At 51.9% G+C, this 26,830-nt stretch overlaps 1 protein-coding gene and 1 pseudogene across 1 annotated transcript in view; both read right to left on the reverse strand.

The window, feature by feature from the left end:
* The window catches only part of LOC135272880 (GTP-binding protein 4-like), a 691,440-nt pseudogene that overhangs the window by 562,515 nt on the left and 102,095 nt on the right, over nt 1-26,830 (reverse strand).
* Nucleotides 25-26,830, reverse strand: part of LOC135272879 (rho guanine nucleotide exchange factor 11-like) — a 50,623-nt gene continuing 23,817 nt past the window's right edge. The window contains 28 exon segments of the mRNA XM_064371592.1: nt 25-82; nt 732-931; nt 1,161-1,408; nt 2,323-2,418; nt 3,466-3,828; nt 4,129-4,347; nt 5,252-5,313; nt 5,740-5,865; nt 6,584-6,674; nt 8,055-8,222; nt 8,553-8,628; nt 9,184-9,362; nt 10,218-10,335; nt 10,836-10,961; nt 11,117-11,196; nt 11,484-11,630; nt 12,121-12,308; nt 12,532-12,579; nt 12,669-12,854; nt 16,613-16,739; nt 19,955-19,966; nt 19,969-19,983; nt 20,769-20,865; nt 21,486-21,630; nt 22,768-22,791; nt 23,683-23,805; nt 23,985-24,081; nt 25,359-25,401. Of these exon segments, the coding sequence (XP_064227662.1) occupies nt 25-82; nt 732-931; nt 1,161-1,408; nt 2,323-2,418; nt 3,466-3,828; nt 4,129-4,347; nt 5,252-5,313; nt 5,740-5,865; nt 6,584-6,674; nt 8,055-8,222; nt 8,553-8,628; nt 9,184-9,362; nt 10,218-10,335; nt 10,836-10,961; nt 11,117-11,196; nt 11,484-11,630; nt 12,121-12,308; nt 12,532-12,579; nt 12,669-12,854; nt 16,613-16,739; nt 19,955-19,966; nt 19,969-19,983; nt 20,769-20,865; nt 21,486-21,630; nt 22,768-22,791; nt 23,683-23,805; nt 23,985-24,081; nt 25,359-25,401 (3,462 nt within the window).

Consider the following 26,830-nt stretch of genomic DNA (forward strand, 5'->3'; position numbering starts at 1 on the left):
CAGGGGATTTGGTGGTTTGCACGGTTATGGTCCTGGTGATGCGGCTGCATCTGCTGCGCTCTCTTCCAGGGGGTGTCAGAGCCTGCGGGAGGAGGATGAAGGTGAGGAATTGGCCAGCCTGAGGCCACCGCTTCCACGTTTTGTCTAGAAAGTGTTCAGGCTCATGAGAGGAGCTCCTTCAGCACCTTCCCTCTCCTCCAGAAACCCTAGTTTCTTGTAGGGCTTGAAAAGGGCTATCTACCGAACTCCACTTGCATCAGCCCCGAAAGCCCTTACGTCAAGTAGGTATGTGCCAAGTCTTCCTGAGTTACAACATAGCCTGGCCCACCCAGTATGGTTCTGCGCCATTTAATAAGCACGAGTCTTAGGCCAGCACTGCGGTGTGCACCTGCAAGCCCGTATCTCAAATATAATATATATAAACACACACACACACACACACACAAATAATGAAAATAATTAAAAAAAGGAAAAAAAGTCTCAAATGTGACACCAGGCTCCTCCTGGTTTGTTACCTCCATAGCACAAGGAATAAGAGGGCTCAATTCTAAGCTCCCCATTTTGTGGGGAAGCGTCTGTGGGGTCCCTCTCTGAAGCTGAGGGAATGAATTCGTTTCACTCAAGGGGAAACCAGACTCTCAGAACCACCATCTCTTACTGCTTGGCAATGTGTCCTCACAAATCGGGGGACCTCTCCCTGACGGTAGGTACTGAGAGGGACCTGGCTTCACTCACCATCCTCAGGGCAGGGTCCCAGTTCATGGCTGTTCCCGGAGTCAGAAGCCACGGGCTCCTTAGTGGGAGGTGAGAGGGAGCCATCTGTCCATCGAGCTGCTGCTGCTTCTGTGTGGAAACTGCCCACAGGCGTGCTGCCACCAGACGACTCTCCCCCAAGGGACTTGGGCAGCTCTCTGTGGGCCAGCACCATGTCCTGGAAGAGTTGGCGGGGGATTGTCTGCTCAAGTCCTTCTATTGCTAAGGCTCCTGGGGAAGGGGTCACACTCTGATCTGTGCTGGGCCTTGGGGAAGGGGGTGTGATTTAAGGGTGGCTGGGTGAGCTGGGGGAAGATCCCTGGGCCAGGACAGGATCTAGGGCTCATAGGGAATGGTTTTGGGGTGATGGGCTGGAGTCTTGCAGGGACAAGCCCTGTTTCCCTCACCTTGAGCCTGTTGAGCTTGAGGGTGAGCTGCTCAATGGTATGGAAGATCATGCCCACATCCCTGAGGGCCAGGCTTTGGGGAGAGCGGCTGGGGTGTCTTGGATCTCCATTGCCTCCCTGCAGCTGAGGCTGAGGCTCTATCTGCCCTGCAGGGAGGCTGGCAGGCTGAGGGGGGCTCGTGGGTGCCCCTGAAAGGTCGGTGCTTGAGTCCAGGGGTCCTGCTGGCATGCTGACATAAAAGCAGTTCCCTGTCCCCACAAGAAGAGAAAAGCGATCAGGAGGCAAACAGAGAAGTTGGAGCTATCCCCCCGCTCCCGTGGGGTTCCCCAGCTGCTTGATAGTGCAGACCAGGCAGCCCTCTCCAGGTGAAGTCTGAGCACATGGGCCTTGCTCACTGTCTGCCAGCCCCCTAAAAGCCCTGGTCCCCAGCCTTTCTAGACGGTATGTTGCTCAGTCTGGCCCCAACCTGGGGGAGATGCTGAGCAGTGAACTCAAGGGAGAAGTGTCGGGCTGCAGTGTTTTGTTTGGGGAAATGGGAGTGGCTCCCCCTCCTTGAGTAAACAGATCAGGGGCTGGTTTCAGGCTCTTCTTCTAAAAGGAGCGGGCAGCAGCCCTCTCGTCCTGCCTGACTCCAGCTCTGGATGAACTGCAGCCCTGCCCTGCTCCTCTGCCACCCATGCCACGAGCCTCTGGAGGTCCCTCGACCCAACCGAGGGGTGTCAGAGACAGCTGGAGGAAAGATTTGGAGGGTTCCTGACAGGCAGGAAGCTCAGAGAACCACTGTGGAACCTGGGAGGCCCTTTCAGCTGCTTTCCACAGTGACACCGGAGTGGCGTCTGGGGTGGGGAAGCAGCTGCTCGAACATCAGGTGAAGGACACTGGGCTCCTGGCACCAGGCCAGGCTTCCCTGCCCCTCTCACAACTGCACGCTGGTGTTTATCCCTGCTGCTCTAAACGGGAGCCTGGATAGGTGGCTTCTTAAGGCTGGACGGACAGCACAGGGACCATCCACGTCCTTAGGTCCACATCTTCCTCCTCCCCTTTCCAGGCAGCTGAGGGAGCTGGTGGGTGTGTGTGTGACTGCGGGCAGGGGTCCGGCTCTGCCCTCAGGTCCCACACGCCAGTCCTGGCCTGTCTTTGGCTCCGAGGAGAAAGTTATTACCCGTAGCCTTTGTTCCGCTTTCCACTTCAGGCGGCTCGGGCTCTGACTGGCCACTCTCTGGTAGTGCAGGGACAACCTTGCTGCCTGCCACCTCAGCTGCACCGACACCACCACCACCAGGAAGAGGAGAGACCGAAAGACAAGGAAAGGGAAGGGAGAGCGAGCAGGAAGGAGAGAGGGCAGGAGGTGGGGGCAGGGGAGGAGAAAACGGGAAGAACAAGGTGAACACAAGATCATACACGATGACATCCCGGGCAGCGCAGAGAAGTTTCCACCAATTCACCGAGAGAGAGAAGGAAGGTCAGTTCCCAGAAACCCAGGAGACAGGCAGGCCTCGGGCAGATGGAATGAAAAATGCTACTGGAAGGGAGGCAGACCGGAGCCCCAGGGGAGGGCAGGAAGCCCCTGCCGCGAGACCCCCAGCGTGGAACCCCACCCCGTGCATGCCCCAGGCTTTGTTCTTTCTTGCCACCCTCTCAGACTAGCCCACTCTTCCCGGGGTGGGGACCTTCCTCCTTGGGCTCACTGCTTGGGCCAGGCAAACCTGTCTGGGCTTGTCTCCGCTTTTCTTTTCTCAAGGCCGCCCGTGGTGCTCCCCAACCTTGGCTGCCTTCCTGTCACCTTGCTCACTCCCCAGACCCCTCACTCGCTAGGTGTCTTCCCAGCCTCGTCCTCCACACCCTCTAGTCCCAGCTGCCACCTCTGTTGCCCACGGCGCTGTCGCCTGGCGTGAGGGGCTGCGTGCCCCTGCCCTGTCTGTCCGGGGCTGAGGCTCCTGGGAAGGGCGGCTCTTTTCCCCGGGACCAGAAGCGCAGTGAGGAGCGCTAACAAAGACCGGTTCTGGTAGTTGGTTTGTGCCAGGCAGAAAGAAATGTCCTTATGTGTTACAAAATGAAGTTGAGCGATGATTCACAATTTTCTCTAAAGCCACGCAGATATTAAGCGGCAGAGCTAAGCTCTGAATCTCCACTGTCCACCTCCAAAGCCTGCCTGATATCGGCGTGTCCCCTTCTTCCAGGACCCAGTGTAGGTCTCTGCTCACACGACACCCGGGGGAATACAGGGAAGGAAGCAGCTGTTCCGAAGACTTATCTCACCTAGCAAGGGTGCTTCCCCCACACTGGACATGCCCATTTATTTTACCTTTTCTCACAACTTGGTAATCTCCTGCTGCCTCTGTGCTTGAAGCCTCTTCAGCCGGATTCCTATCCAGTTCTGGAGACTCCCATATCCCAGAATTTCTGATCCTTGGGGGTAGATCTTCCGGAGAACGGAGAGCCACGTCCTCCTGCTCTGGCCGTTCCCCCTTCGGCCCTGGAAGCTGGGTGTTGTCCCCTTCACCCCCAGGGAGGGCTTGCCCTGGGGAGTCTGGGTCCCAGGGGTGAGAGGTGACGCTGATGACAGAAGGTGTGGGTGTCACGTCGTCCTCGGGTTCCCGGGCAGCCTGAGTTTCCATGGTGAGACCTGGCAGCAGGCTCCACAGGATCAGGCGTCGCAGGTTCTCCACTAGAGGTGAAACAGGGTGATGCCTTCCCAGCACGGGACTGCACACCACGTCAGAAGGATCGCTGTGTTGCATCACCGACCCCACCCAAGGTGATGACCTCAGGCACAGGTAGAGCTGGAGGGCTCTGGCCAACTAGCTGGTGGGGGTTGGCTGGGCAATGACATTTGTCGCCGCATCCACCTCTACTCAAGCACACCAGGGAGAGCCTTTGGGAAGGTGGAGGGTGCAGGCGCCTGTCAGTTTACATAGGCTGTGCGACTGGGGACCAGAGGCTGATGCCAGGGCCTTGAGGCACTCACCATCTTCCAGAGCAGAATCAGTGAGGCCTTCCATGAACAGAGGGCCTGGGAAGGCCAGGTGGATGGGGTTCCTTGTCCTGACGCCACAGTTCTCTCCATCCAGGGATGTGGAAGGGCAAGGCAGGACACCCAGTTCCTCCTCCTCCGCACTGCCTTCCTGCTTAGGGTCCTCCAACAGGACCGGGTGCTTCCCTTGGACCCTCTGCTCGGGCCCAGTACCTGCTTTGGATGAGAAGACTGCCAGGCAGGGAAAGGGAGAGGGCACGTATGAGAGAGCCCATGTGCAACTTTGGAGCCAAGGGGCTGGGAACACCGAGTCATTCTACCATTGTCACTGGACACTTCCTTTGGCCGGCACTGTCCCAGGCTCTAAGCATACAACAGTAAGCAAAACAAATAAGATCCCTGCCCATGCTGAGCATACATTCTAGTGGAAGGACACACAAAAATAGACACTTCAGTCAGTTATGCAGTTTGTTAGAAGGCGGTAACTTCCACGGGAAAGAAGAAAACAACAGAGTAGGGTGTGAGGGCTGGGCAGTGCTGGCGTTAAACAGATTGCGTGAAGGGGACACAGGAACAGATGCGAAGGAGGTGCAGCGTTAGGAGGAAAAGCATTCTAAGCAGAAGGAAACAACAGGGACCCAGCCAGGAAGCCTGAGATTTCTCCTGAAACCCAAGACCCCAGGTTACTCCACACACAAGCTCTCAATGAGAACGCCGTCCCCTCTACCAATCCCATCACGGTAAGTGCATCTGAAGCCCTTTGAGCACCCCGGCCCCCCATGTTTCCCATTCCTGTAGCTACGGCACGCATCTCTCTCCCCAGCAGTAATCCCCGGCTGGAGGATGCAGGGGACCCCGCCGGGCTGCTCCTCTTCCTACACGGCTGATGCCATCACCCAGAGAGGCTGGGTGGGAATCTCTGGTCAGGTGAGTGAGCTCACACTTGCCTAAGTCTATTCAGTCTGCTCTCCTTCCTCCTCCAGACTCTTTCTCCCACCCTGTTTCTTCTATACTCTTCATCAAAACCTCACACCCTGGGCCCTGATGGCCTCTCCCATCACCCCCATACTCACACCCAACCTGTGCTGGCTCCCACTGCACAGTTCAGGGCCCTTACCTCCAGGCAGCTCCCCAGGTTCAGGTTCACCATGGAACACGTCTGAGTCATCCAGTTCTACCCTGAAGGAGGAAACCAACCCAGGGTGAGATGTCATGAGATTCCATCATGGACTCCTGTGTTAGAATGGGCGATGGAGTAGGATCTGAGGACGGTGTGGGGCCTCCTCACCTGGCTGGTTTGCATGGCAACCCGGTGAGGGGGGCTGCTGGCTGAGCTTCTCTGGTCCCCTGCTCTACACCCCCATCACCCTACTTCAGGCTCAGGCTCTATTACAGCCAGGTGGCAGGCTGTGGGGGAGCAGACAGGGACAGGAAGCAGGGACAGGGGGCATGTTCTTCCATCTGCTAGCACTTGGGAGCTGTCTGCTCCCTGCTAGCATTTCCCTGTTGTGGCTGTCCACCCCTGGGGTGAAGAACTTAGAAGCAGCAGGAAACAGGCGGTTTGGAGTGGAGAGAGTGCGGGGTCTGGAGGGCTAAGCGCTGCACCTGCTGGGTGTAGATCCCTGGTGGGCTGGCTCCTGGGGCCCTGGGGGTGGAGGATGGACAGGCATTGGGGCAGCTCTGGGGTGCCTGGTGGCATGCTGCACAGCGTCTTCTAAGCACTGCATCCATCTGTTGCTCGGCAGGAACAGAGAGGACTGTAGTGAGAGCAAGACCACGGCACACACCACCCCCGTGCTGAGCCGACTGCTTCAGGGCTTCCAGGTCCTTCTTCAGGCCCTAAGGACCCTCTGCCTGGCAGGTTCCCACCTCCCCATACAGTCCTCCCTGGCTGCTCCCTTGGGGTTATATTACTTGCAGCAACCAAATCCTAGACACCAACCCTCTGTTACGCTCTGTGCAAAGCATTCTGTTTTCTCTCTAAAGTAACTCTCTAACAGGGAGCATTAGCCACATTTTACAAATGAAAACCCTGGAGGTGGGAAACGAGTTGACTCGACCCGCCTCCTTCCACTGTACCACGCCATCTCTGGCGGCTGCCGTCAGAAAACACGGGCTGGGTGGGAGGCAAACGCCTGAGAAGGATGCATGAATCTAATTCGCCTGATGGTGAACGGAGTAGGGCAGGAAGTAGAGAAGCAGCAGCAGCGGCTGTGGCTGGAAGACAGCCAGGAGCTCATTCTCCCAGAGGTGGGCCTGGTGACCAGGTCAGGGGTTATGACCCCTCCCAGCTTCTCTTCTTCTGTCCTACCTCCCACTTCCCTTCCCAACTCCCTGTCCAGGGACTGCTCTGGGGCCCAGCCCTGGCCTTGCTGTCCACCGTCCTCATACACACCACCCTGGTCCCAAGGGGACCACAGTTATGGATGACCCCTCAATCAAGTCTCACGTGTTCTTGTCTGATGGCGTCAGTGCAACCAGCTCATAGATCTGAGGTGGGACCAGATTGGAGGTGCAGATGATGAAGAAGGCCCGTTTATCTGCGTGAGGAAAGGAAGGTAGAAGGGCCTGTATTAGGGACGGCAGGTGTGACTGCAGCCTGGGCCAGGGTGACAGAGTGGGACCCAAAGCCCTGACCCTCAATGACAATGAAGAGTGCAGCATGAGACAGAGGTGGGTCATCGGGACCACTTGGAACCCACTTACACAAGGGACAGAGGAAATTCCAGGACCCCTAATGTCACTTTTCACAGCCACCACCATTCCTTTCATGCTCTAATAATAGTGATGGCTGACGTGTGTATGGTGCTTAGGACTGACAAAATGTTTTTTCTTGAGACAGAGTCTTGCTCTGTCGCCCAGGCTGGAGTGCAGTGGTGAGATCTTGGCTCACTGCAACCTCCGCCTCCTGGGTTCAAGTGATTCTCCTGCCTCAGCCTCCGGAGTAGCTGGTATTACAGGCACCTGCCACCATGCCTAGTTAATTTTTGTTGTTTTAGAAGAGATGGGGTTTCACCATGTGGGCTAGGCTGGTCTTGAACTCATGACCTCAAGTGATCTGCCTGCCTCGGCCTCCAAAAGTGCTGGGTTTGCAGGCGTGAGCCGCTGAGCTGGCCAGGAGTTTATACAACTTTTTCATACCTGTCATCCCTTTTGATGCCCCCAAGAGGTAGGGTAGGTATCACTCCTATCTCACAGATGAAGGAAGTGAGCCCAGAGAATTTGGTTGCCTGACTCTTGCTCCAGAGCCCTTTCTCACACACATGGCACTTCTCACTGAAATGCCTTTGTCCAGTGGACCCAGCTCTGTACCGTAGGTACTAACATCTAACATCTTTTGGAACCAAGCTCTGCTCAAGTCACTCTTGTAGCGGAAAGCTGTGTCCTACTCACCCTGCCTAATCCCATTCTTCCTAGTCCTGCTCGGACACTCTTACCCCATCCTCGGTGTGCACATCCCAACCAAACCAGCACTGTGCCGGAGGACCGTTGACCATGCCTGCGCAAGGCTGTCTAGTTTCCTCTCGGTGCCGGAAGACCGCTGACCACGCCTGCGCAAGGCTGTCTAGTTTCCTCTCGGTGCTGGAGGACTGCTGACCATGCCTGCGCAAGGCTGTCTAGTTTCCTCTTGGTGCTGGAGGACGGCTGACCACGCCTGCGCAAGGCTGTCTAGTTTCTTCTCGGTGCTGGAGGACCGCTGACCACGGCTGTCTAGTTTCCTCTTGGTCCCCCCCTCAACCCTCATCCTACCCCACTCTGTCCTCCTGCTTAGGCTGGGTCAGGACAGGAGGAAAGGAACACAGGTGGACAGGTAGGTCCTATAAAGGCCCCAGACTGGTCTTGCCTCATCCAGCTGGACACAAGTAATAGAGATCACAGTCCTCGAGCCCGAAGCCAGCCTGGACCATCTCCCCAGGTACCTGTGGTCACAGAGTGGATGAGCACGGCATTGAGCTTGAGCACGGGGCTGAAGGTCTGCTTGCTGCCTGAGGAGCCCACGGCAGTCTTGCTGTGGCACTTCAGCCGTAGCTGCTTCTTCTTTTTCTGCAGCAGCACTAGGAGGTCCTCCAGCAGCAGCACGTGAAGGTCTGGACGAGTATGGTAGGGGGGAGGTGTTCCCTGGTCCCACTCATCCCTCATGAGCACAATGTGGAGCCTCAGGCTCTTGGAGGCTCTAGGAAGCCCTGGGAGTCTGGTGACCCCATTTCTCTTTCTGGTTACTCCTTTCCCATGTCCCAAGATGTCACCTCCAAGCCCTGGGAGTCTGGTGACCCCATTTCTCTTTCTGGTTACTCCTTTCCCATGCCCCAAGATGTCACCTCCAATCATGTTTCAATGCTTGGGAAACACACAGAGAAGAGCCCAGGGAGGCCCACCCACTGCAGGTTCCTGCTCAGTCCCAGTGCCCTGGCACATACCCAAGGTCTTATCCTTGCTGATCCTCCAGGTCAGGGGCCCTTCATGAATCATTTTTCTGGTTGTAAGATCCAGGCTCTGTTAAGGAGACACCATTCATTCAAATTCGTTCATTCATTCATTCATTCATTAAAGTATTTGAGAACCTACTGTGTGCCAGACATTGTGCTAAGGTGCTGGGAATTGGTGAATAAGAAACAGTCCTTGCCCTTACTCTCTCGTAGGAGATGAAGACAAACAAAAAGGTAACTGTGAAGTCATGTGCCACGTGCCAGCTGGGAGATATACTGATGGCTCTGACTTTGGGTCTCCCACCCGCCCCTACCATGTGCCAGCTACAGTCCTAAAAAGACCACACACTGCTTTTCCCGGCCATGCCTCCAGTTCTACCCTGTGCCCTGCTCTCTCAGGCTGAGTTCCAACATCTACTCTTTCCTGGGTGGGGCTGTCTGCCTTGTCCATCTAGGGACGGGGTGACAGTAACAGGGTATGTGTCTTCTGGGGCTCCATCGTGCCACCCTATCTGGTCTGTGTCTCCTACCTCTAAGACTCTCCAAGCCCTGCCAGAGCTCTGCTCCTAAGGGTGCGCAACAAGTGTGAGGGGTTGACGGTGCTGCAGCCTCTGCCTCCTACCTGGAACTCTGCTGCCAGGGGGTTGCTGGCCCTCTTCAGGGCAGTGGCATCCAAGCGTTTCTGGTAGCCCTCTAAACGGTGGCGGTTCTCTGTTTGCTTCACTGCTTCATTCACATACTTGAGAATCTCCTGGCACTGGTCCCGGGCCCGGCAGAGCTTCTCATGCTCAGAGGTGCCACCTACCAAACAGGACAGAGGAGATGGTTGAGGCTCCTGCCTGAGAAGTCTATCACAGCGTCAGCTGTTACCTGCCTGAATGCATCCATGGCAACTGGCTTGCTTCAAACCAGCAGGCATGGGTGGGTAGAGGTGAGCCACTCCTGCCTCACATGAGGACCTCAAGTGATAAAGGTAACTTTTACTGAGCATCACCAGGTCTCAGACAGACCACTGCTTTGAAGACACTGATAACTCTTGGGAATTCCTGCCTCTACCACAGCCAGCTCTACAGATGCAGGGGACAGACTGTGGGAATGGTCACGATAACACCTCCAGAAAGCCTGTTCAAATCAGGCTGGGGTTCCTAACACTTCTCTGTCCTGATCCCAATGTCTGAAATTTGGGGGTAGTAAAAGATGCCCAGGACCCCAGGGAGAGTGACAAGCTGAGGCTAGACCCCCTTGTTCAGTCTCGCCCCCTGCTCCTCTAGGGTTACCACATAGGCTGTGTCTTTTGTGCACTGTAGGGGGTATGAATGGGGATAAAGTCCAGCCCCATTCAACCAGAGGGACCCAGGTGCCCTTGAGTGCCAGCCTGTGCCAAGCACCGGATGGATGCTTTCCCTGGATTTACACAAAGGCTCCAAACAGGTGGACCTCTGATAGTGGCCCTTACTACTCCCGCTGTTGAATACCTTATATTTTCCAAAGGACATTTATAATCATTTTCTTCTCCGACATACCCCACAACAGGACAAAGATGAAGACATCAGAGGCCACAAGGAACAGTGACTTGCTAAGGTCACAAAGCAGTGCCAGAATGAGGGTCTGGCAGGAGGTCTGCTACCTGTGGTGCAAGCCCCTCCCCAGGCCTACCCTCTGTGTGCTTGATGATGCTCTCCAGTAGCAGTGGGTACTTGGTGAGCCGCTGCATCTCGGAGACGATGAGGTCTCTCAGCTGCAGCCGCCGGCACTGAGGGTGGCTCTCAGCCTCCTAGACAGCAGGAGACACAGAGGGGAGGAGATGTCAACGTGGCTGGGAGCTGATTTACGGCCTCTGGGCCAAGATGGGTGTGAACGTGAGAAACAGGTCCTAACCCCAGATGGGTCACTCAGAAATGGTAGTGGCAGCTTCTTCCTTAAAGGTGTAGAGAAGGGTTGGTGGTGGCAGGGAGACACCAACCCAAGGAAAGGATACGGTCAAAACAGAAGGGCAGGTATACTGCTGCCACTCTATAGACAAGGAAACTGAGATCCACCACCGTGCACACAGGTGCTGGTGGATAAGCCAGGCCTCTGACTGCTAATCCAGGATCCTTTTCAACAAACAGCCATCTCTTTGTCTAGAGTGAATCAGTGCTTATTAGGAGCTTGTGCGGAAGGATGGAAGGAGTCGCTGTAGAGAGGGAGGGTGTGGCCAGAGGAGAGAAGCTCAGGAGACCCTTGGTGACGCTGACGGAGATGAAGGAAGGCCGGGGCATGGGTGAGACGTACCTGCATGAAGAGCTGGAATCGGCTCTCCTTGCGCTGCTTGGTACTGACTAGCTCTAGGGCTATTGACTGATAGGAACAGAACTGTGCAGCCACCTGCTGGAATTCCTCTCGGGCAGGGCCATCGAACTAAAGAGGCAGAATGGACACAGGACCAGGCATCACATCCCTGCCTGGGACCGGTCCCCTGCCTATCCCTTCCTTTGCCAAATTCCCTAGCCTTGGGGAATGAGAACCTGCCTCCCCCAATCTCCTTGCTGAGAGGGAAAAGTTTGGAGCTATACCCGGGCCAGCATGAGGTCACCGATCTCTTTGATGATGGGGCCTTCTTCCCGGAGCTTCTTCATGGCTTTACACCAGGAATCTAGGGTGAGAAGAGAACAACTAGAAATGCCTGGGGTTGAGCTCAATTACCAGAACCTTTCTGACAGAAACAAGTGAATCTCTGACATCAGTGCCAGGGGGAGGGTCTGGAAACCATTTTACTTTTGGGTGAACTCCAGTGCTGGTTTCAGGCTGTCCACAGATCTTTTCCTTACCAGGGATTGGTGGGGGTTTATCTACTCAGGGAGGTCCTGGCAGGTGGGCCAAAGTGGAACAGGAAGCTGAAGGACAGCAGAGGAGGAGTCTGGAGGGGCACCGGCTCCTTACTGTGAATCTCTATGAGTTCAGGCAGCTTCGGGAAGAGTCGGGCCAGCTCCTCCCTGGGCATCAGGTTCTCCTTCTTCATTCACTGGTAGAAGATCAGGTCCAGGACACGAAGTGTGCGCAGGTGGGAAGCTTCAGTCACAAAGAGCTCTGAGTGGTGGTTGTGACAAGGAAGGTAGAAATCCAGGGAGAAAAGAGATCAGCAAGTATCTAGAGTCCCTGCCCTGGCCCCTCCACCACTCTACCTTTGGGGGAATTGAAGTGCTGGTTTTAGATCATACAACTTTTCTCTCACCCCAAGGGCCAGAACTGAGGGGGACCTTACAGCAACAGGCAATGTGGAGCTGCTCCAGCCCACAGGGGTCCCCACCCTATTTGCCTCAGGCATTCTGGACCTATTCCCACGTGTGAGCAGAGCTGCGGGCAGTGGTTCCCACGTGTGAGCAGAGCTGCGGGCAGTGGTTCCCACGTGTGAGCAGAGCTGCGGGCAGTGGTTCCCACGTGTGTGAGCAGAGCTGCGGGAAGTGGTTCCCACATGTGTGAGCAGAGCTGCGGGCAGTGGTTCCCACGTGTGTGAGCAGAGCTGCGGGCAGTGGTTCCCGTGTGTGAGCAGAGCGGTGGGCAGTGGGGCCCTTCTCACCATTGATGACCTCTTGCTGGACAATCTCCCTCTGGGTTAGCCCAGCCACCACATCCTTGCCCACTGTATCCTGCCAATTTTGGGCATTAGGCTTTGGCTCCAGCTCAGATAGCAGGCCCAGATCATCCTCTAGGAGGTGGGGAAGGAGGGCATCTGTGCAGAACCCCAAGCTGGGGGACTCAATGCTCCTAGGGGAAAACAGGCAGCTCAGCTTCACCCAGGAGGAAGAACTCACACACAGGGTTTGGCCCTCCTTCTCCTGCCCAACGTGCTTGCCTCATGCACATGGGAAACCAGTGGGCCCAGAAGAGGAGACACCCACCCAACCAGCCCCTTGCGGGTGAGAGAGCAGCTAGGTGTGGCTGGGACATGGAGACACCAAACAGAGGCCCCACCGTGCCCATCACTTACCTGCGGCCCATTTTGGGAGTGAAAGGAGGGGTTGGGTTCTCAAGAGACCTGTGGAGGGAATGTCAACTCTCAGCAACCCTCTATCCTTGCCCACCCCCCAAAATGACCATGGGTGCAGCTACTGTAGCCCTGCCCACCTGGTGGAGAGGCTGGGGACGGAAGACGATGCCGACTGGTGCAGGCGAGTAGCTTCTGCGGCAGCATCCATGTCAATGTCACTGCGAGAGCGACAGCGGGGCACATTCTCTGCCTTTCGAGACCGTTTCATCTCTTTCCGGCCCTTGAGGCTTTCAGAGCAGCCCAGGTGAATCTCTGAGAGTGAACTGGGGAGAAGAGACAGAGACTTTGGGACTTGGGAAGCCAGTGGGCCATGCTTACATCCTGGCCAGCTCTTACCTGCAGCTCCATCTCAGGGGTGCCTCCGTGCCGCAGGTTCTCCCTGCCAAACATGGCCAAGGCCCCTGGATGGCAGTGGAAGCTTCTCAGTGACAGGCCATTTTTGCTGCTCTACAAACTCCTTCCCTCTCCCCAGCCTAGCCTGATGGATGAACAGAGTCATCTTCCTCTGGAGCTATTAGGAAGGGATCCTAACAGGAAGATGAAACCTGGGGCAAATGAAATCAGACTTGTAGGGTGTCCAGAGGCCTGGGAAACCATGGTCCTGTCAGGAAGGTGGTGGACATCATTGTCCCTCATCAGAGACCACAGAGTCCAAGCTTCCTGCCCCTGGGGCCGTCCAGTGGCCAGTCCACGTTGCCCTTGCTTTGGAACGAGTCAGCTCCCACCTTCAACTCTGCTTGAGGCGGACCTCTTTTACAAGGTCATAAGAGGAAAGCAGAGTCACTATATTGGCAGCTCATTTTAGGATATTCCACAACTGTCAGAAATTTCAATCAGAAAATTCTATCTGCTGCCTGTCAGAAAGTGCTGCCTGTCAGAAAATTCTGTCTGCTGCTGGATTCCTAGCCCTCCAGTTGTGATGAGGATGAGTTCCATTCTTAACAGTACCCTTTCTAAGATTCCATTACCTCTCAGGAGCAGACAGGCTTGTGCTTAAAGGGGCCTTTTTACTGATGGGCAGGACCCGCTCCTTGGCCGGCTGTGCTTGGCCACTGAGTGTCTCTGGGGTTTGATGAGATGCTGACGACTGGGTGTTGCGGTGTCGGGTCCTGCCATGCATCAGCCCAAGACAGCTGGCATCTCTGACCCCTAACTGCCCCAGGATGGTCCCCCACCCCCATGCCATGGCCCTGCTGGGCTGGTTCTTTTCTGATATTATCAGTAATCTACATCCTGCTCTGCTTCTAGGACCACAGGAGGCCTGGAAATGTCTGCAGAGCTCTTAACAGCACAGCAAGTTGCTGCAATGAGGAGCTAAATGTCTCGGTCTCCATTCATCGTGGCCAAACTGCCAGATGATCCAAAATGGAGCTCATCTCCTAGGGTCCTGAGATGGGTTTATCTGCAGGGTTAGAAAACACATTGCCCACTGATCCCCTACTAAATCCACCCTCCAGAATTCTGTTAGAAAATCCCGACCCAGACTAACTCGGAACCCTTTTCACAGCATCCTAATGGGTCCCTGTACCACCACAACAAACACCCAGTAGAGTCACTGGAGCTGCAGAGCTAAGCACCTTCCTTCAAGCACCCAGAGGAGAGTAATGCTCCCACCAAGAAGTGAGGCGTATCATCTAGCTTTGGCCCAAAATTCCTAGGATACTGCCTTCTAGAACTGGGGAATCTTAACCTTGCTGAGTATCTACAACAAGCTCTCACCCACCATACTGCTAATACTATTTCTTCTGAGATTGCCAAAGAATTTATAAGCATCAAATCCAAAGGCTTCTGCTTAGAGTGGCTTTAGGATCTTAGTGAACGTCTTAGGGCAGATTTACCTAACAATGCCAAGAATACAAGTTTGTAAATGGTCTCAGATATTTTCTCAAAATGCTAATGTCTTATAATCTTTTTTTTTTTTTTTTGAGACGGAATTTCGCTCATTACCCAAGCTGGAGTGCAATGGTGCGATCTCGGCTCACCACAACCTCTGCCTCCTGGGTTCAGGCAATTCTCCTGCGTCAGCCTCCTGAGTAGCTGGGATTACAGGCATGCGCCACCATGCCCAGCTAATTTTTTGTATTTTTAGTAGAGACGGGGTTTCACCATGTTGACCAGGATGGTCTCGATCTCTTGACCTTGTGATCCACCCGCCTTGGCCTCCCAAAGTGCTGGGATTACAGGCATGAGCCACCGTGCCTGGCTGATGTCTTATAATCTTAAAATATTTGCTGTATCTATGACATGTGCTACCACAGGAATCACATAATTTGTGTATTAATTAACGTTAGAACTCAATCTTCCCCCTAGTACAAATCTAACCTTTACCTCCCGTAAATCTGTCAATTCTCATGACAACAAAATCTTTGTTTTTTTTTTTTTTTTCAACAAAATCTTTAAATAAGTGTTAAGCTTAAAAAAGCCTTCAGATAAACAGAAGGAGTAACCTGCACTCAAGCAGGAAAGCTCGACTCACGGTTTGATGATCAGTTATTTCTTTCTTTTTTTTTTTTTTTTTTTAAATGGAGTCTTGCTCTGTCACCCAGGCTGAAGTGCAGTGGTGCAATCTCGGCTCACTGCAACCTCCATCTCTTGGGTTTAAGCGATTCTCTTGCCTCAGCCTCCCGAGTAGCTAGGATTATAGGCGGCTGCCACCATGCCTGGCTAATTTTTTTGTAGTTTTAGTAGAGACGGGGTTTCACCATGTTGGCCAGGCTGGTCTTGAACTCCTGACCTCAAGTGATCCACCCACCTCGGCCTCCCAAAGTGCTGGGATTACAGGTGTGAGTCACTGTGCCTGGCCTGGCAATTAGTTGTTTCAAAGGCAAAATAGGCCAAGTGCAGTGGCTCATGCCTATAATCCTAGCACTTTGGGAGGCTGAGGCAGGAAGACTGCTGTGGTCGGGAGTTTGAGACCAATCTGGGCAACTTAAGACTGTCTAAAAAAAACACAAATTAGCCAGGTGCATGCCTGTATCCCTAGTTACTCAGGAGGCTGAGATGGGAGGATCTCTTGAGCCCAGGGGTTTGAAGCTGCAGTGAGCTATAACTGCACCACTGTACTCCAGCCTAGGTAACAGAGCAAGACCCTGTCTCAAAAAAAAAAAAAAAAAATCAAAGGCAAAATGGCTTGAATATCCAGACTACTACGTGCTGACTTGCTTTCATGCCTGCCTGTACTCCACCTCAATGGCTCTCAGGCTTGAGTGTACACAAGCATTATTCCTCCCTATAAGACCATATGACTATACCTTGAGGGTGACTTAAATAATTTGCATGAATACTTCTGACTACAGCCATTTGATTTTAAGTGTGGGCTGTAGAATTTTAGACATGACTTGATTGTTGTCATGCTACAGTCAAGAGCAAGGAAGTCCAAGAATATGTTTTCATGCCAGATAAGGACTCTAGTTAGAACCTGACCAGGAAGGAGAATATGAGAGATGCCAGTATCTCAATCCCTTTTTCCTTCTTAAAAGGAAAAAACAATTCATTTATCATCAATCCACTTGGCCTCTCTTTGCTGAGGTAGACATAATGCCTATAGTTACATCCCTGGTCGTTAAAGTACCCAGCAGAACCTCATCTCTGGCTCTCTTTTTCACATACAGACAGGAAACGACTTTCTTTTGCCTGCTGGGTCTTTATTTCTCAGGATTTCCTCTTGCCCCCACTATAGTCTTCCTTATCCTTGTCACTTAGGGTTTCCTGATTAACTGCTTTACAATATCTAGCTGGATCTTAGATGAAGGCTACTGAGTCGTCAGGTGGTAAATCCAAAGGGAATTTTAAAAGCGTGTCGTTCTTGGGCTGGAAGTCGGGGATCTCCTTGCTCTCCTACTGGCCTGCTCACCAGCAAACAATGTGTCTCCTGAAGATACTGGGGCAGGGGAGGAAGTTCTGTACAGGGAGCTTAGAGGCTAGTGGAGATGGGTAAGGTAGCTGGAATGAAACCCTAGCATCAGCCCCGCCCAGGCTCTACTCTTTGAGCAGCTGGCAAGTCCCATCCAGCCACTGCTACCTGTCACTCTCCAGCAGTTCCTCGGGAAAGCTTCCAATCAAGTGTCGCCGGGTCCCAGGTTCTGGGGCGTCATGCTGCTGAATGTTCTCAAAGTGCTGAATGATGTTCCTCACACTGCCTGGTTTGACTAGAAGCAAAAAGGAAATGAAGGATGCTAGGCTTGCTGTTCAGGGATCGCTTCTCAGGCCCTGACTCCCCCAGATCCCAGCAGACAGAGCAATGAGCAAGCGTGGTTGAGAACAGCACCAGACCAAGAGTCAGGAGATGCGCCCTGGTCCCGGCTCTCCTATGAATTCGCCGTGTGGCCCTGGGCAGTCATGCTACCTTTCTGGGTCTATTCTTTCCTCATGTGCAAAATGAGAGGGTTTGGAAGTCTATTTTCCATAAATGTTCTTTTGGCTCTCATATTATTACAATAATGCTTCCGCTTGAAAGTCACGATTAGGTTTTTCCTAAGAGCCACATACAGTTTAAAAAAATAGCCAGGAAGACCAAAGCACATCTACATGTAATTTGACCATGTTGCCAAAATATATCAGGCGTTTCTCAAATTTAAATGAATTTTAGAGTTCATTATTTCTGTTTCTCTCTGTCTCTCCTTCCTGTCCTTTCTGCCCTTCTCTGGCCTCCATCACTACAGAATCAGACTCTCTAGTACCATGAGAGATGACCTAGGAGGAACAGAGGAAAGACTTCACTGGCATTCAAACTCCAGCCCCCTTTCAAAGCTAAGGCAGAAGAGAGCTGTTCTTGTTCAGACAGACAGGGTAGAAGAGAGAGTGAAAAGGCACAGGTAGTGCCATCTAGAGCCCCTGGAGAAATCAGACCCATTGTTCCATGGCTCTCGGCAGGAGGGAAGAGAGATAAGGAATTCACCTTCAAGTCAACTAGCTCAGTTCTCAGCCCAGCCCAGCGATGCTAGAACAGGGGTGGGCTAGAGATGCTGGCTGCCTGAGACCAGCGGGAAGGATGAGTGGAAATGAGGAGGCAATATCAACAGCTCAGGGTCTGGGCCTTGATCCTATCCATACTAAGAGTTCTGCCGATGACTTCAGAGATTCTGACATCTGAAGACATGGGCAAACTTATAAATATACAATCTTACAAATCTGTCTCAAAATCTGACTTTCATAAGAAAATTTCTAAGTCAGAGAGAACAGAAAAAAAAACAAAAACATTTAGCTGCTGTTTTCAAAGTCTACAGCTCCACAGCCTTTAGGCAAGTGGCTAGGGAATATTTTTCTAAAACTGTGTAAGTGGCTGTGTGTGCATATTATAGGAACAAGGGCTACTAACATCACTCTTGTTTTGGAGATTAAGAGCAGATTCGCCTGTGCCAGCCTGAATGTGCACCTGGGCCTTGAAGCCATGCAGATGCCAGGGTCAGCTGAGCAGACACAGCCCTGAGCCGCCTTGGCTGGGTGGTGATATGGGAGTCTGGGAACATCCTATAATGGAAAGCCAAGAGGCTGAGTCCCCTCTTCCCTTTCCCATGGGCCACTTGGAAAACACCCAGTTGTGCTCTAGATAGAGTTATACCTGACCTGTGGCAAGAAACAGGTGTAGCCCTGAGATCTGGTATAACCGAATGACCCAGAGTAACGGGAAAAACAGGTAGAAGGAAATGCATTTTTAAAAAGAGCGAAGTTATTAGGCACATGGTGCCTCATGCCTACAATCCCAGCATTTTGGGAGGCCAAGGCAGGAGGATCACTTGAGCCCAGAAGTTTGAGACCAGGCTGGGCAATATAGTGAGTGAGACCCTGTCTCTACAAAAGTAAATTAGTCAGGTGTGGTGATATACGCCTGTGGTCCCAGCTGCTTGGAAGGCTGAGGTGGGAGGACTACTTGAGCTGAGGAGTTCAAGGCTGTAGTAAGCTATGATTACACCATTGCACTCCAGCCTGGGTGACAGGGCAAGACCCTGTCTCAAAAAAAAAAAAAAAACCAAAAAAACAAAACTGAGGACTGGATTTCAAGGCCATTCTTTTTTCCCCATTGTTTTATAAACTTTTTTTCATTAATTCCTTATTTTTACTGCTTAAAATGGCATAGAGTCAAAGAGTTTAGTAACTTTTAAAATAATTTTGAATATTTTTCATTGTCACTTTTACATAAAATAAATTGTAGTAACAGAATAATTTCCTGATTGCGTCCCATTGCTCCCTCCCTCTCTCTCTCTCTCTCCATTTACTGTAGAGCCTAGAGAGTGTGAATCAATTGCATGCACATGGACCTTATTAACAGGAAATGAACTTGGTGCGTTCTGGAACACTTCACTGTAGGCGCTAAGCTTCTCGTGCGTTAATATGTATCACATTAATGTTTTAAATACATAGATTCTGGAAGATATTAGGTCCTTTAAAATACATTAAGGGTCATTCTTTTTTCACTGCCGTGGTTACGCGGTACTGGTAGTTAAAAGTCAAGAGAGATGGAGGTGCTACACTGAAGGGCTTAAATAGATGATAGGAACAAAAATACCCAGGAGAAAAAATTGTCAGAGACTCCTACTTTACTTTAAAAAAAAAAAAACCACTTTCAAAAATGAGAATTTTTATTATTATTTTAACTAAAAACAAAAATCTGAGGCACTGGCTGGGCATGGTAGCTTGCACCTGTAATCCCAGCACTCTGGGAGGCCAAGGTGGGCAGATCACTTGAGGTCAGGAGTTCGAGACCAGCCTGGCCAATATGGTGAAACCCCGCCTCTACTAAAAATACAAAAATTAGCTGGGCGTGGTGGCACATGCCTGTAGTCCCAGCAACTCGGGAAGCTGAGACACGAGAATCCCTCGAACCTGGGAGGTGGAGTTTGCAGTGAGGTGAGATCACAGCACTGCACTCCAGCCTGGGCAACAAGAGTGAGAATACGACTCCAAAAAAAATTTAAAACAAAATCTGAGGTGCTCTGCTTCACTGCAAGACCCTTCAATGTGTAAGGATTCCTCTCATTTATATAGAACTCTGGATTTTTGGAATGCTCATCCATGGAGATGTGACTGAATAATAGAGAAAAGGCCTCCAGCTGTGAAAAAACTGCCAGAGGAACCAGAAGTCTAGCCTTGCTCACAACTACCAGAAGGAGCTGTCCCTGCAGAAGAAGAGGCACTGCCCCTTGAAACTCTGGGTTAGGAGACAAGGTCTGGTACCTGGCATGAGGGTGGTGCCCTCCCCAACTCCCCATTTGCAGCACACAGCAGCTTTAGCAACAAAGAGCAATGCATAAGAGAAATGGAGAGGAGAAAGAAAGGGAGGGAAGAGGAACAGAAAAGACAGGATTTGGGAGATGGAAACTCAATGCTAATGCAAAGACAAACCCAAAGAAAATGGTCCTTTTACCTTCCACAGGGACAAGGGAATATGAAATGCTAAAAGAAAAACCAAAACAGAAGTAAACCATTAAAAGTCACGTCAATGTTTTAAGAATCAAAATACAAGTTACATCAAGCCAGAAAATGAAAAGGTAGTGGCAAAAATCAAGGCTGATCTCGAAGAATCCCTTTCCCTCTCCTGCAATGCAGCAGTTTCAGAAAGGGCAGCTGGCCCACCCCACTGCCCTTCACAGATTCCCACTGATGCTGGGGGGTTTAAGGTAATGACTGGGAGGGACCAACAACAATTTCCAGACAAGTTTCTCCGTGCTGGGAAGAGATCAATGGCAGGATCACTTGAGTTTTAGGTTATTGATTATTGATGGCATTAGAGGAAACTCTGGGTCCCAAACTTGCCCCCAAACTGACTAGTTCTACTAATAGTGACTCAACCATTCCCCGCCTGCATCTGTACTCCTGCAGTCCTGTGTGCTGGGAAATATGATAGGCCCTTGGATGAAGGTGAAAGGGGGCATTTACTGTCCACAGGGCGATCCTTGCCAGGGGGAGATGTTTCTCACATGGCTGTTTGCTAACTACAACTGTTCTGGGTTCCTAGACTAAGATCCAGGGACCGGCACAGCTTCCTTGGCTTGGAAACATCTACCTGAACCCCAGAGATCCTGCACTGGATTTGGCAAGGGGAGAAAGTGGCTGTGGTCTCAGTTCGAGCCTGTGGCTCCCAGAAACACTGGAAGGCCCTCTGCCAACATACCGTTACATAAAAGGGCTGAGGTCCCTGCCCAAGGAATGCCCAAGGCTGTTGCTCCCCAAATACTCACTGCTTTGAGAAGAGCTTTTGGGCTTCCCAACGTATTTGAGGATGGGCTTTCTCTTCTTGTCCTCCAAGGCATCCTTTTCTTTCTTGGAATTGCTGCTCTGCTGAGACAGGAGACATTGGGGTTTGGAGGAGGTCCCGATACCCAGGTGTGGCTGCTAATCAGTTCTGTCACTGTCCCCCAAGGCTGGCCCTCAGCAAATAACTGGAGAGTTGACTCTTGCTGGTACCCTAAGAGTACATTCACCTCTGGCCTGGGTTTGGAAGGGACTGAGAGCTGCTCTAGTCTGGGGGTTCTCACTGACTCCACATCCAGGTGGAGGGATATAGCCAGAGACCTGCAAGATGGCTTTCCTGATCTACCTTAGCACAGCGCACTGCACCAAGAGGAGGTATTTTCTAGGACAGCTGTCTTACTTTCTTCTTCTTTTTTTTCGTTTGAGACAGAGTCTCACTCTGTTGCCCAGGCTGGAGTGCAGTGGTGTGCTCTTGGCTCACTGCAACTTCCATCTCCCCAAGCAATACTCGTGCCTCAGCTTCTCGAGTAGGTGGGGTTACAGGCATGCACCACCACGCCGGGCTAATCTTTATATTTTAGTAGAGATAGGGTTTCACCATGTCACCCAGGCTGGTCTCAAACTCCTGAGCTCAGGCAATCCGCCAGCCTTGGCCTCCCAAAGTGCTAGGATTACAGGCATGAGCCACTGCGCGCAGCCCTCACCTTCTTGGTCTTAGGGAAGCAGAGTAGCCACTTGTCCTTGGCAGGAGCAGACTGGGCCTTTTCAGCTGTGTTAGAAGGTCGTGCCTCTGGAAGACGGATCCCAGCATGGCTCATGTAGGTATTGAGGGCGAAGTCCATGGGGGCGCTGTAAAAGAGGAACAGTGTCTTAAATCAGAGAGCTCAAGTTATCTTCCCTGTGTGTTTCACCACCACCCAGTGGAGTGGGGAAGGGGTAGTTATAGGTCAAAGTATTCAAAGGGAAGTCTAGAATAATGAAATGGGAGAGCAGGCAGAAGCTGGCTCAAAGTCTGGGCTGGCAAGACTCCCAGGAGAAGTCTTAATTCTTTCCCTAAGCAGAACTGTTCCCCATGAGCAGATGATGGTCAGTGGAAGAACATGCCAATTCCCTAAAATGTAAGTAAATAATTTCCTGGCTGGTCAAGTCATAGGCAGACCTGGAGGACTGGCTGAGGTCAGCAGCTGATACTCTCAGGCATATGTGCAGGGGTGAGGAGGCCAGGGCAAAGGAGAAATGCCAAGCAGCCTCTGCCAAGGTATACTGCCATCACCATCCTCCCATCCCCAGGACAGAGAAAAAGAGACAGAAAAGGAGCTGGCAAGTGGCTTCCAATTGCCACAGATGAAAATGTCCAGAGCTCTGTTTAAAAATGCATTTGTACCCACAATTTCCTGGATGGATGATGATCCACCCTGTGCATTCAATGCAGCAAGGCTTCAGCTCTGGCTGTTTTTCTCTCTTCAACAGACTCCTAACCCCATTTTCTCTCCCCTATTAGTTTGTCTGCTCAGGGAGCGCAAACTCACTTTAACCTTGGCTAATGAAAAACAATGAGATGAATATATAGCTTGCAAAACAAAATTCTAATATGTGCCAAGAAAGGAACTGTGCTGTACCCCAGCTCCCCTCTGCAGATGCCACTAACAGGCTGACTTCAAGATTACCGTTACCACTTTAGGTGATTTAAGGGAAAAAAGTGGCTCATCTGGGTAGAGAAACTGCAGCCAGGTATGGGGCTGTGAGGAGCGATGGCAGCTTGGTGTCTTCCCAATGAGGAGTGGGCCCACATGACCAGGCAGCGATCCCTGAACACTGGGGCATGGGCCTCATCTCCCCTGAGCGCTAGACTTGCAGGAACCATGGTCCCGCGTGGTTGTGTAACACTAGGGACTGCCCTGTGATTGGGAGAAATGGAAAGCACAGTAGCTCAATCCCACTCCTGCCACCTTGAAAGCTGCAGATGCGTGTCATAGACTTGCTTACCTCCTGTCTTCCTCATACTCGGACCTGGAATGAAAGAAAGAACAGATGACTCAGGCTGCAAAGACACAGGCTGGTCACCTGGTCAGACACTAGGAGGAGGGTAAGATTGCTCCTAGATGAAAGGAGGGTTAGTAGGGGAAAAGTGAGCAAGTGTTTGGTACACAGGAGGAACTCCATGATATTTGCCGAGTTGAAATATCAGCCTTAGCAGAGACAGCATACATTTCATCCTCTTTGCTATTTTGACTCTGTCCTTGAAGTGCCCGACTGTGCCCATGGATCTGACTTGTATGGAATGGCTTAACCAAGGCCACATAACTACTTAGTGAGAAGCAGTATTAGGCAAAAACTTGCTTCTAAGCTTGAAGTGTCCCCACAAAGTCTGCGATACCGGAGCTTGCATCACAGGAGCCTATGATGCTTTAGAAAATGGGGCCAGGAATGCATAACAAAAGCAGCTGTGCCAGAAGCGCCTAGTTCAGGTTTCTGACGTGGATGAGTAAAAGATGGTTCAGTTTCTCCTAAGCCAGTTCTAGCTGCCTCCTGAAGGAACTGTATCCGCTGGGCACACACAGCACTGGCCTCACTCACTGTGACAGGTAAGATCTTAGAGGCAGGAAGGGAGAGAGGTCAGGAAGAGGGCCAGCAGGGGAAGCAGAAAGCTCATCACATTCGTGGGGTCCGTGGTCTGTCATAACCACCAAATGACTATCAGGAGCTCTGGGCTCTGCCACACCCTTGACACCTGCAGCCCTCAGCCTGACCAATGCAGCAGGAGGGCATGACTCGCCGTCTTCCAGGGGCAGGAGAATCAGGCAAGAAGTGGAAGAAGGTGAGAGACTAAAAGAACAGATCCACAAAATATGTCAACCTGCTTGGCACGTTCAGTGGGGTGGGAGGAAGCTGAAGACTCACAAAATATCTCCAAGGGCAGCCAGCTGCTTCTCGGCCACTTGGCGCTCTCGGAGAGGGTCCCCATCCAGGTCCAGCAGGTCGTTTTCACCATACAGGCTGCCCAGGCCCAGAGTGTGCTTCGTTCTAAGCCAGAGAAACACAGGGAAAGAAAGAACTATACACAAATGCTCAATAGATGGACACCCAGAAAGAGTGAGGCAAACACACATAACAAGAGACACATGCAGGCCCCAGAGGGAAGGAGCAAGGGCCAAGTGGTGGAGGTGAGAGGAGAGTGGTGGGAGGGCAGCTCCTGGGCCAACCTGTAGTCATGGATCTGCTCCTGGATCTCAGGCACGGCTGCCTCTTGAGCTTCACAGAGAACATCGCGGGCGTCCTTGCTGTTCTGCAGGTGCAAGTCTGTAGTGGGAGACCAGAGAAGGCACAGTGGCTGGGGTGCTAGGGGTGGGGGAAGGTCACTTCTGCTGAGCAGCTCAAGGCATTTCAGCTCCCTGTGACACTGGGAGGAAGGGCTGGCTTTCTGCCCTGTTAGCCTAAAGGAAGAGGAGGCCTGGACCTCTCAGATCATTCCTGAATTCAGGACTGGAATCCTGATATACAAAGTCCACGGCAAGGACAAAAATATTTTCTGGATGTTCTGTGCTCCATTGAGAGAAGTATTAAAGCCCCTCTCATCAGATGTGTCTAAGTGCCAGTCTGACATCCAAGTGCAGACCTCTGAGAGGCTTGCTCCCCTCTACTGCCCCAGAAGCAACTCACAAGGCTAAAAAAGGCAAGCACTTCACATCCCATGAAACCTGAGCTCCCCAGTATTAACCGAAAGATGTCTCTCCTGTAGTTCCTGCATCCATCCCCACCCAGGCTAGGCTAAGTTCCTGGGAGCTGCGCTTCACTCTCACTCTGCATTTGAGCAAGCTCTGTTCACCCTCTGCCTGGGTCCATAAGCTCTCCTCCCTGTCACATGTGCCCACAAATCATCTCTTTCTAAATGCAGCTTCCAATTCCTGTCCTCTAAAAAGCTGCTAGTGATTAGCTTCTCAGGCTGACATCACCTTAGACTGCCTCTGCTTAATTCTTCTTCTCATGATCAGAAGGAAAAGGGAGCCCGGCACCATCTAGCCTGCTGGGTCCTCACTCTGGACTAGCTGCTGTCAGTTCCTTAACTTTCATAAGTTAAGGAACAAAAATAACCCCCCCTCCCCCAAAAAAAACCAACAAGAAAAACCACCCTAGAGATTCCAGCTCTGCAGGAGGATGGAGTGAGGCCCTAGTTTCTCTATTTTTTGTTCCCCAAGGGATTCTTGATAATCAACCTGGCTTAGGAATCCCTGATCAAGTCTGATTTCCTCTTTGTACAGATAAGCCAGCGGAGGCCCAGAGAGGTCATGTGGAAGGATGGCAGACATGAACCTCGGTCTCCTAACTCCAAGTCCACTGTCTTCCCATGACAAGCTCCCCACGGCAGAGTGAGCGCCTAGGCAGGGTCTGTCCCATTTGCACCTGTCCGTTAGCTACTGTGCAGTGCTCTGGAGCAACTGTCCTATGGGTCCTTTCCCCTATTAGAGGACGGTTGCCCAAGGATAGCGACTACGTCCCTTCTGTCCACTGGAGCCTCCTGAGAGCTCAGGAGAAGAAAGGCACCAAGCAGAGACTAACCAACCAATGAGCCAACTTACCAATTAAAGCCTGTAACGTCTCAGGGATCTTCACTCTCAGAGGCTAAAAAACAGAAGCGTGGAGCAGAATGGTCAGGTCTGCACACTCGAGAGATGAACAGTGTGTGGGGTGAGAAGGGCTTGGCCACATGCCTTTTTGCCTACATCCGCCCACCATCATTCTCATTACTCTCCAACCGCACACCTGAATTCTAGGCTAGGGTTTTTGGGAAACGGAGTCTGAGGCTACAGAGCTGGGACTATATTCCGAGAGCGGCACACGCAGTTTTTTCCACTCTTATTTCCAGGCCATTAGAGTACATGGAATGGCATGTTGTCCAAAAAGTGGACCTGTGCTGACTTAGCAGCAAGGGAAAAGCCTTCATTAGGCTATGTAGTGAACTTTTCCTCCCTCCAACTACCAAGGGAAAGCTAGCCTTGTGTCACCCAGCCTTGCAGTTAGTATGGTGTCTGGCTTTTGCTACACAAGTCCTTGAAACCTGGGTACTGGAGCGGCTCCAAAAAGCCAACAGAGAACAACCAGCAGCTCTAACCTTCCTACTCAAGACCCATTTAAGGGGGCAAATATAAAACTCTTTTTTTTTTTTTTTTTCTGAGACAGAGTCTCACTCTTTTGCCCAGGCTGGAGTATAGTGGTGCAATCTCAGCTCACTGCAATCTCCACTTCCCAGGTTCAAGAGATTCTCCTGAGTAGCTGGGACTACAGGCACTTGCCACCATGCCCAGCTAATTCTTTTGTATTTTTAGTAGAGACGGGGTTTTACCATGTTAGCCAGGATGGTCTCGATCTTCTGATCTTGTGATCCACCCACCTCGGCCTCCCAAAGTGCTGGCATTACAGGCCTGAGCCACCGCGCTGGGCCAAAACTCTTAAGAAAAACCAATTTTCCCCAACCTCATTAACCCTACAAGCTTACTGCCAGAAGAATAAAGTCACCTTGGAATTAGTTTAGTTGATCAGGTTAGAAACCCTGGGATGGCAGTTGCCCTCTGCAGGCAGAAGTGCTCTTGCCCGTGGGATCCCTGACACACCCCTGGGAACTCTGCACCAGTGCACAGGGTGCTGCCTATGCCAGATACTCAGAGGCCTCCCACCTCTGACTCCTGCCTTCGGGTAGTAATAGCAAGTCGGACTGAGCTTCAGAAGCCAGGATTCTCCTCTTGCCTCACTGATCTAGATCATCTGATGTCTCTAGACCTCTGTTTCTTCAGCCCAGAGATGGGCAAGGCAGGGATGGCTGGGGGGAACCAGGGTGCTGAATCAGGGGAGGGTAAAGAGAATCTGGTACAATCTCTTCCTCCAAACATTCCAGAGAGACACAATGTGTATTCTATGTGGAAAACGAGGTACAGCGAGATTTTTTGAGAGTGGCGCTGGAACAGAATCCAGGGATACTAATCTCTCAGCCTAGATTTCTCTTTAAGAACATGTCTCCATTTGGTCTGAATGTTTTGCTTAATTTTCCTCTGCC

The sequence above is a fragment of the Aotus nancymaae genome, unplaced genomic scaffold, assembly GCF_030222135.1.
Source record: "Aotus nancymaae isolate 86718 unplaced genomic scaffold, 86718_ANA_hifiasm-v0.15.2.pri h1tg000141l, whole genome shotgun sequence".
NCBI lineage: Eukaryota > Metazoa > Chordata > Mammalia > Primates > Aotidae > Aotus > Aotus nancymaae.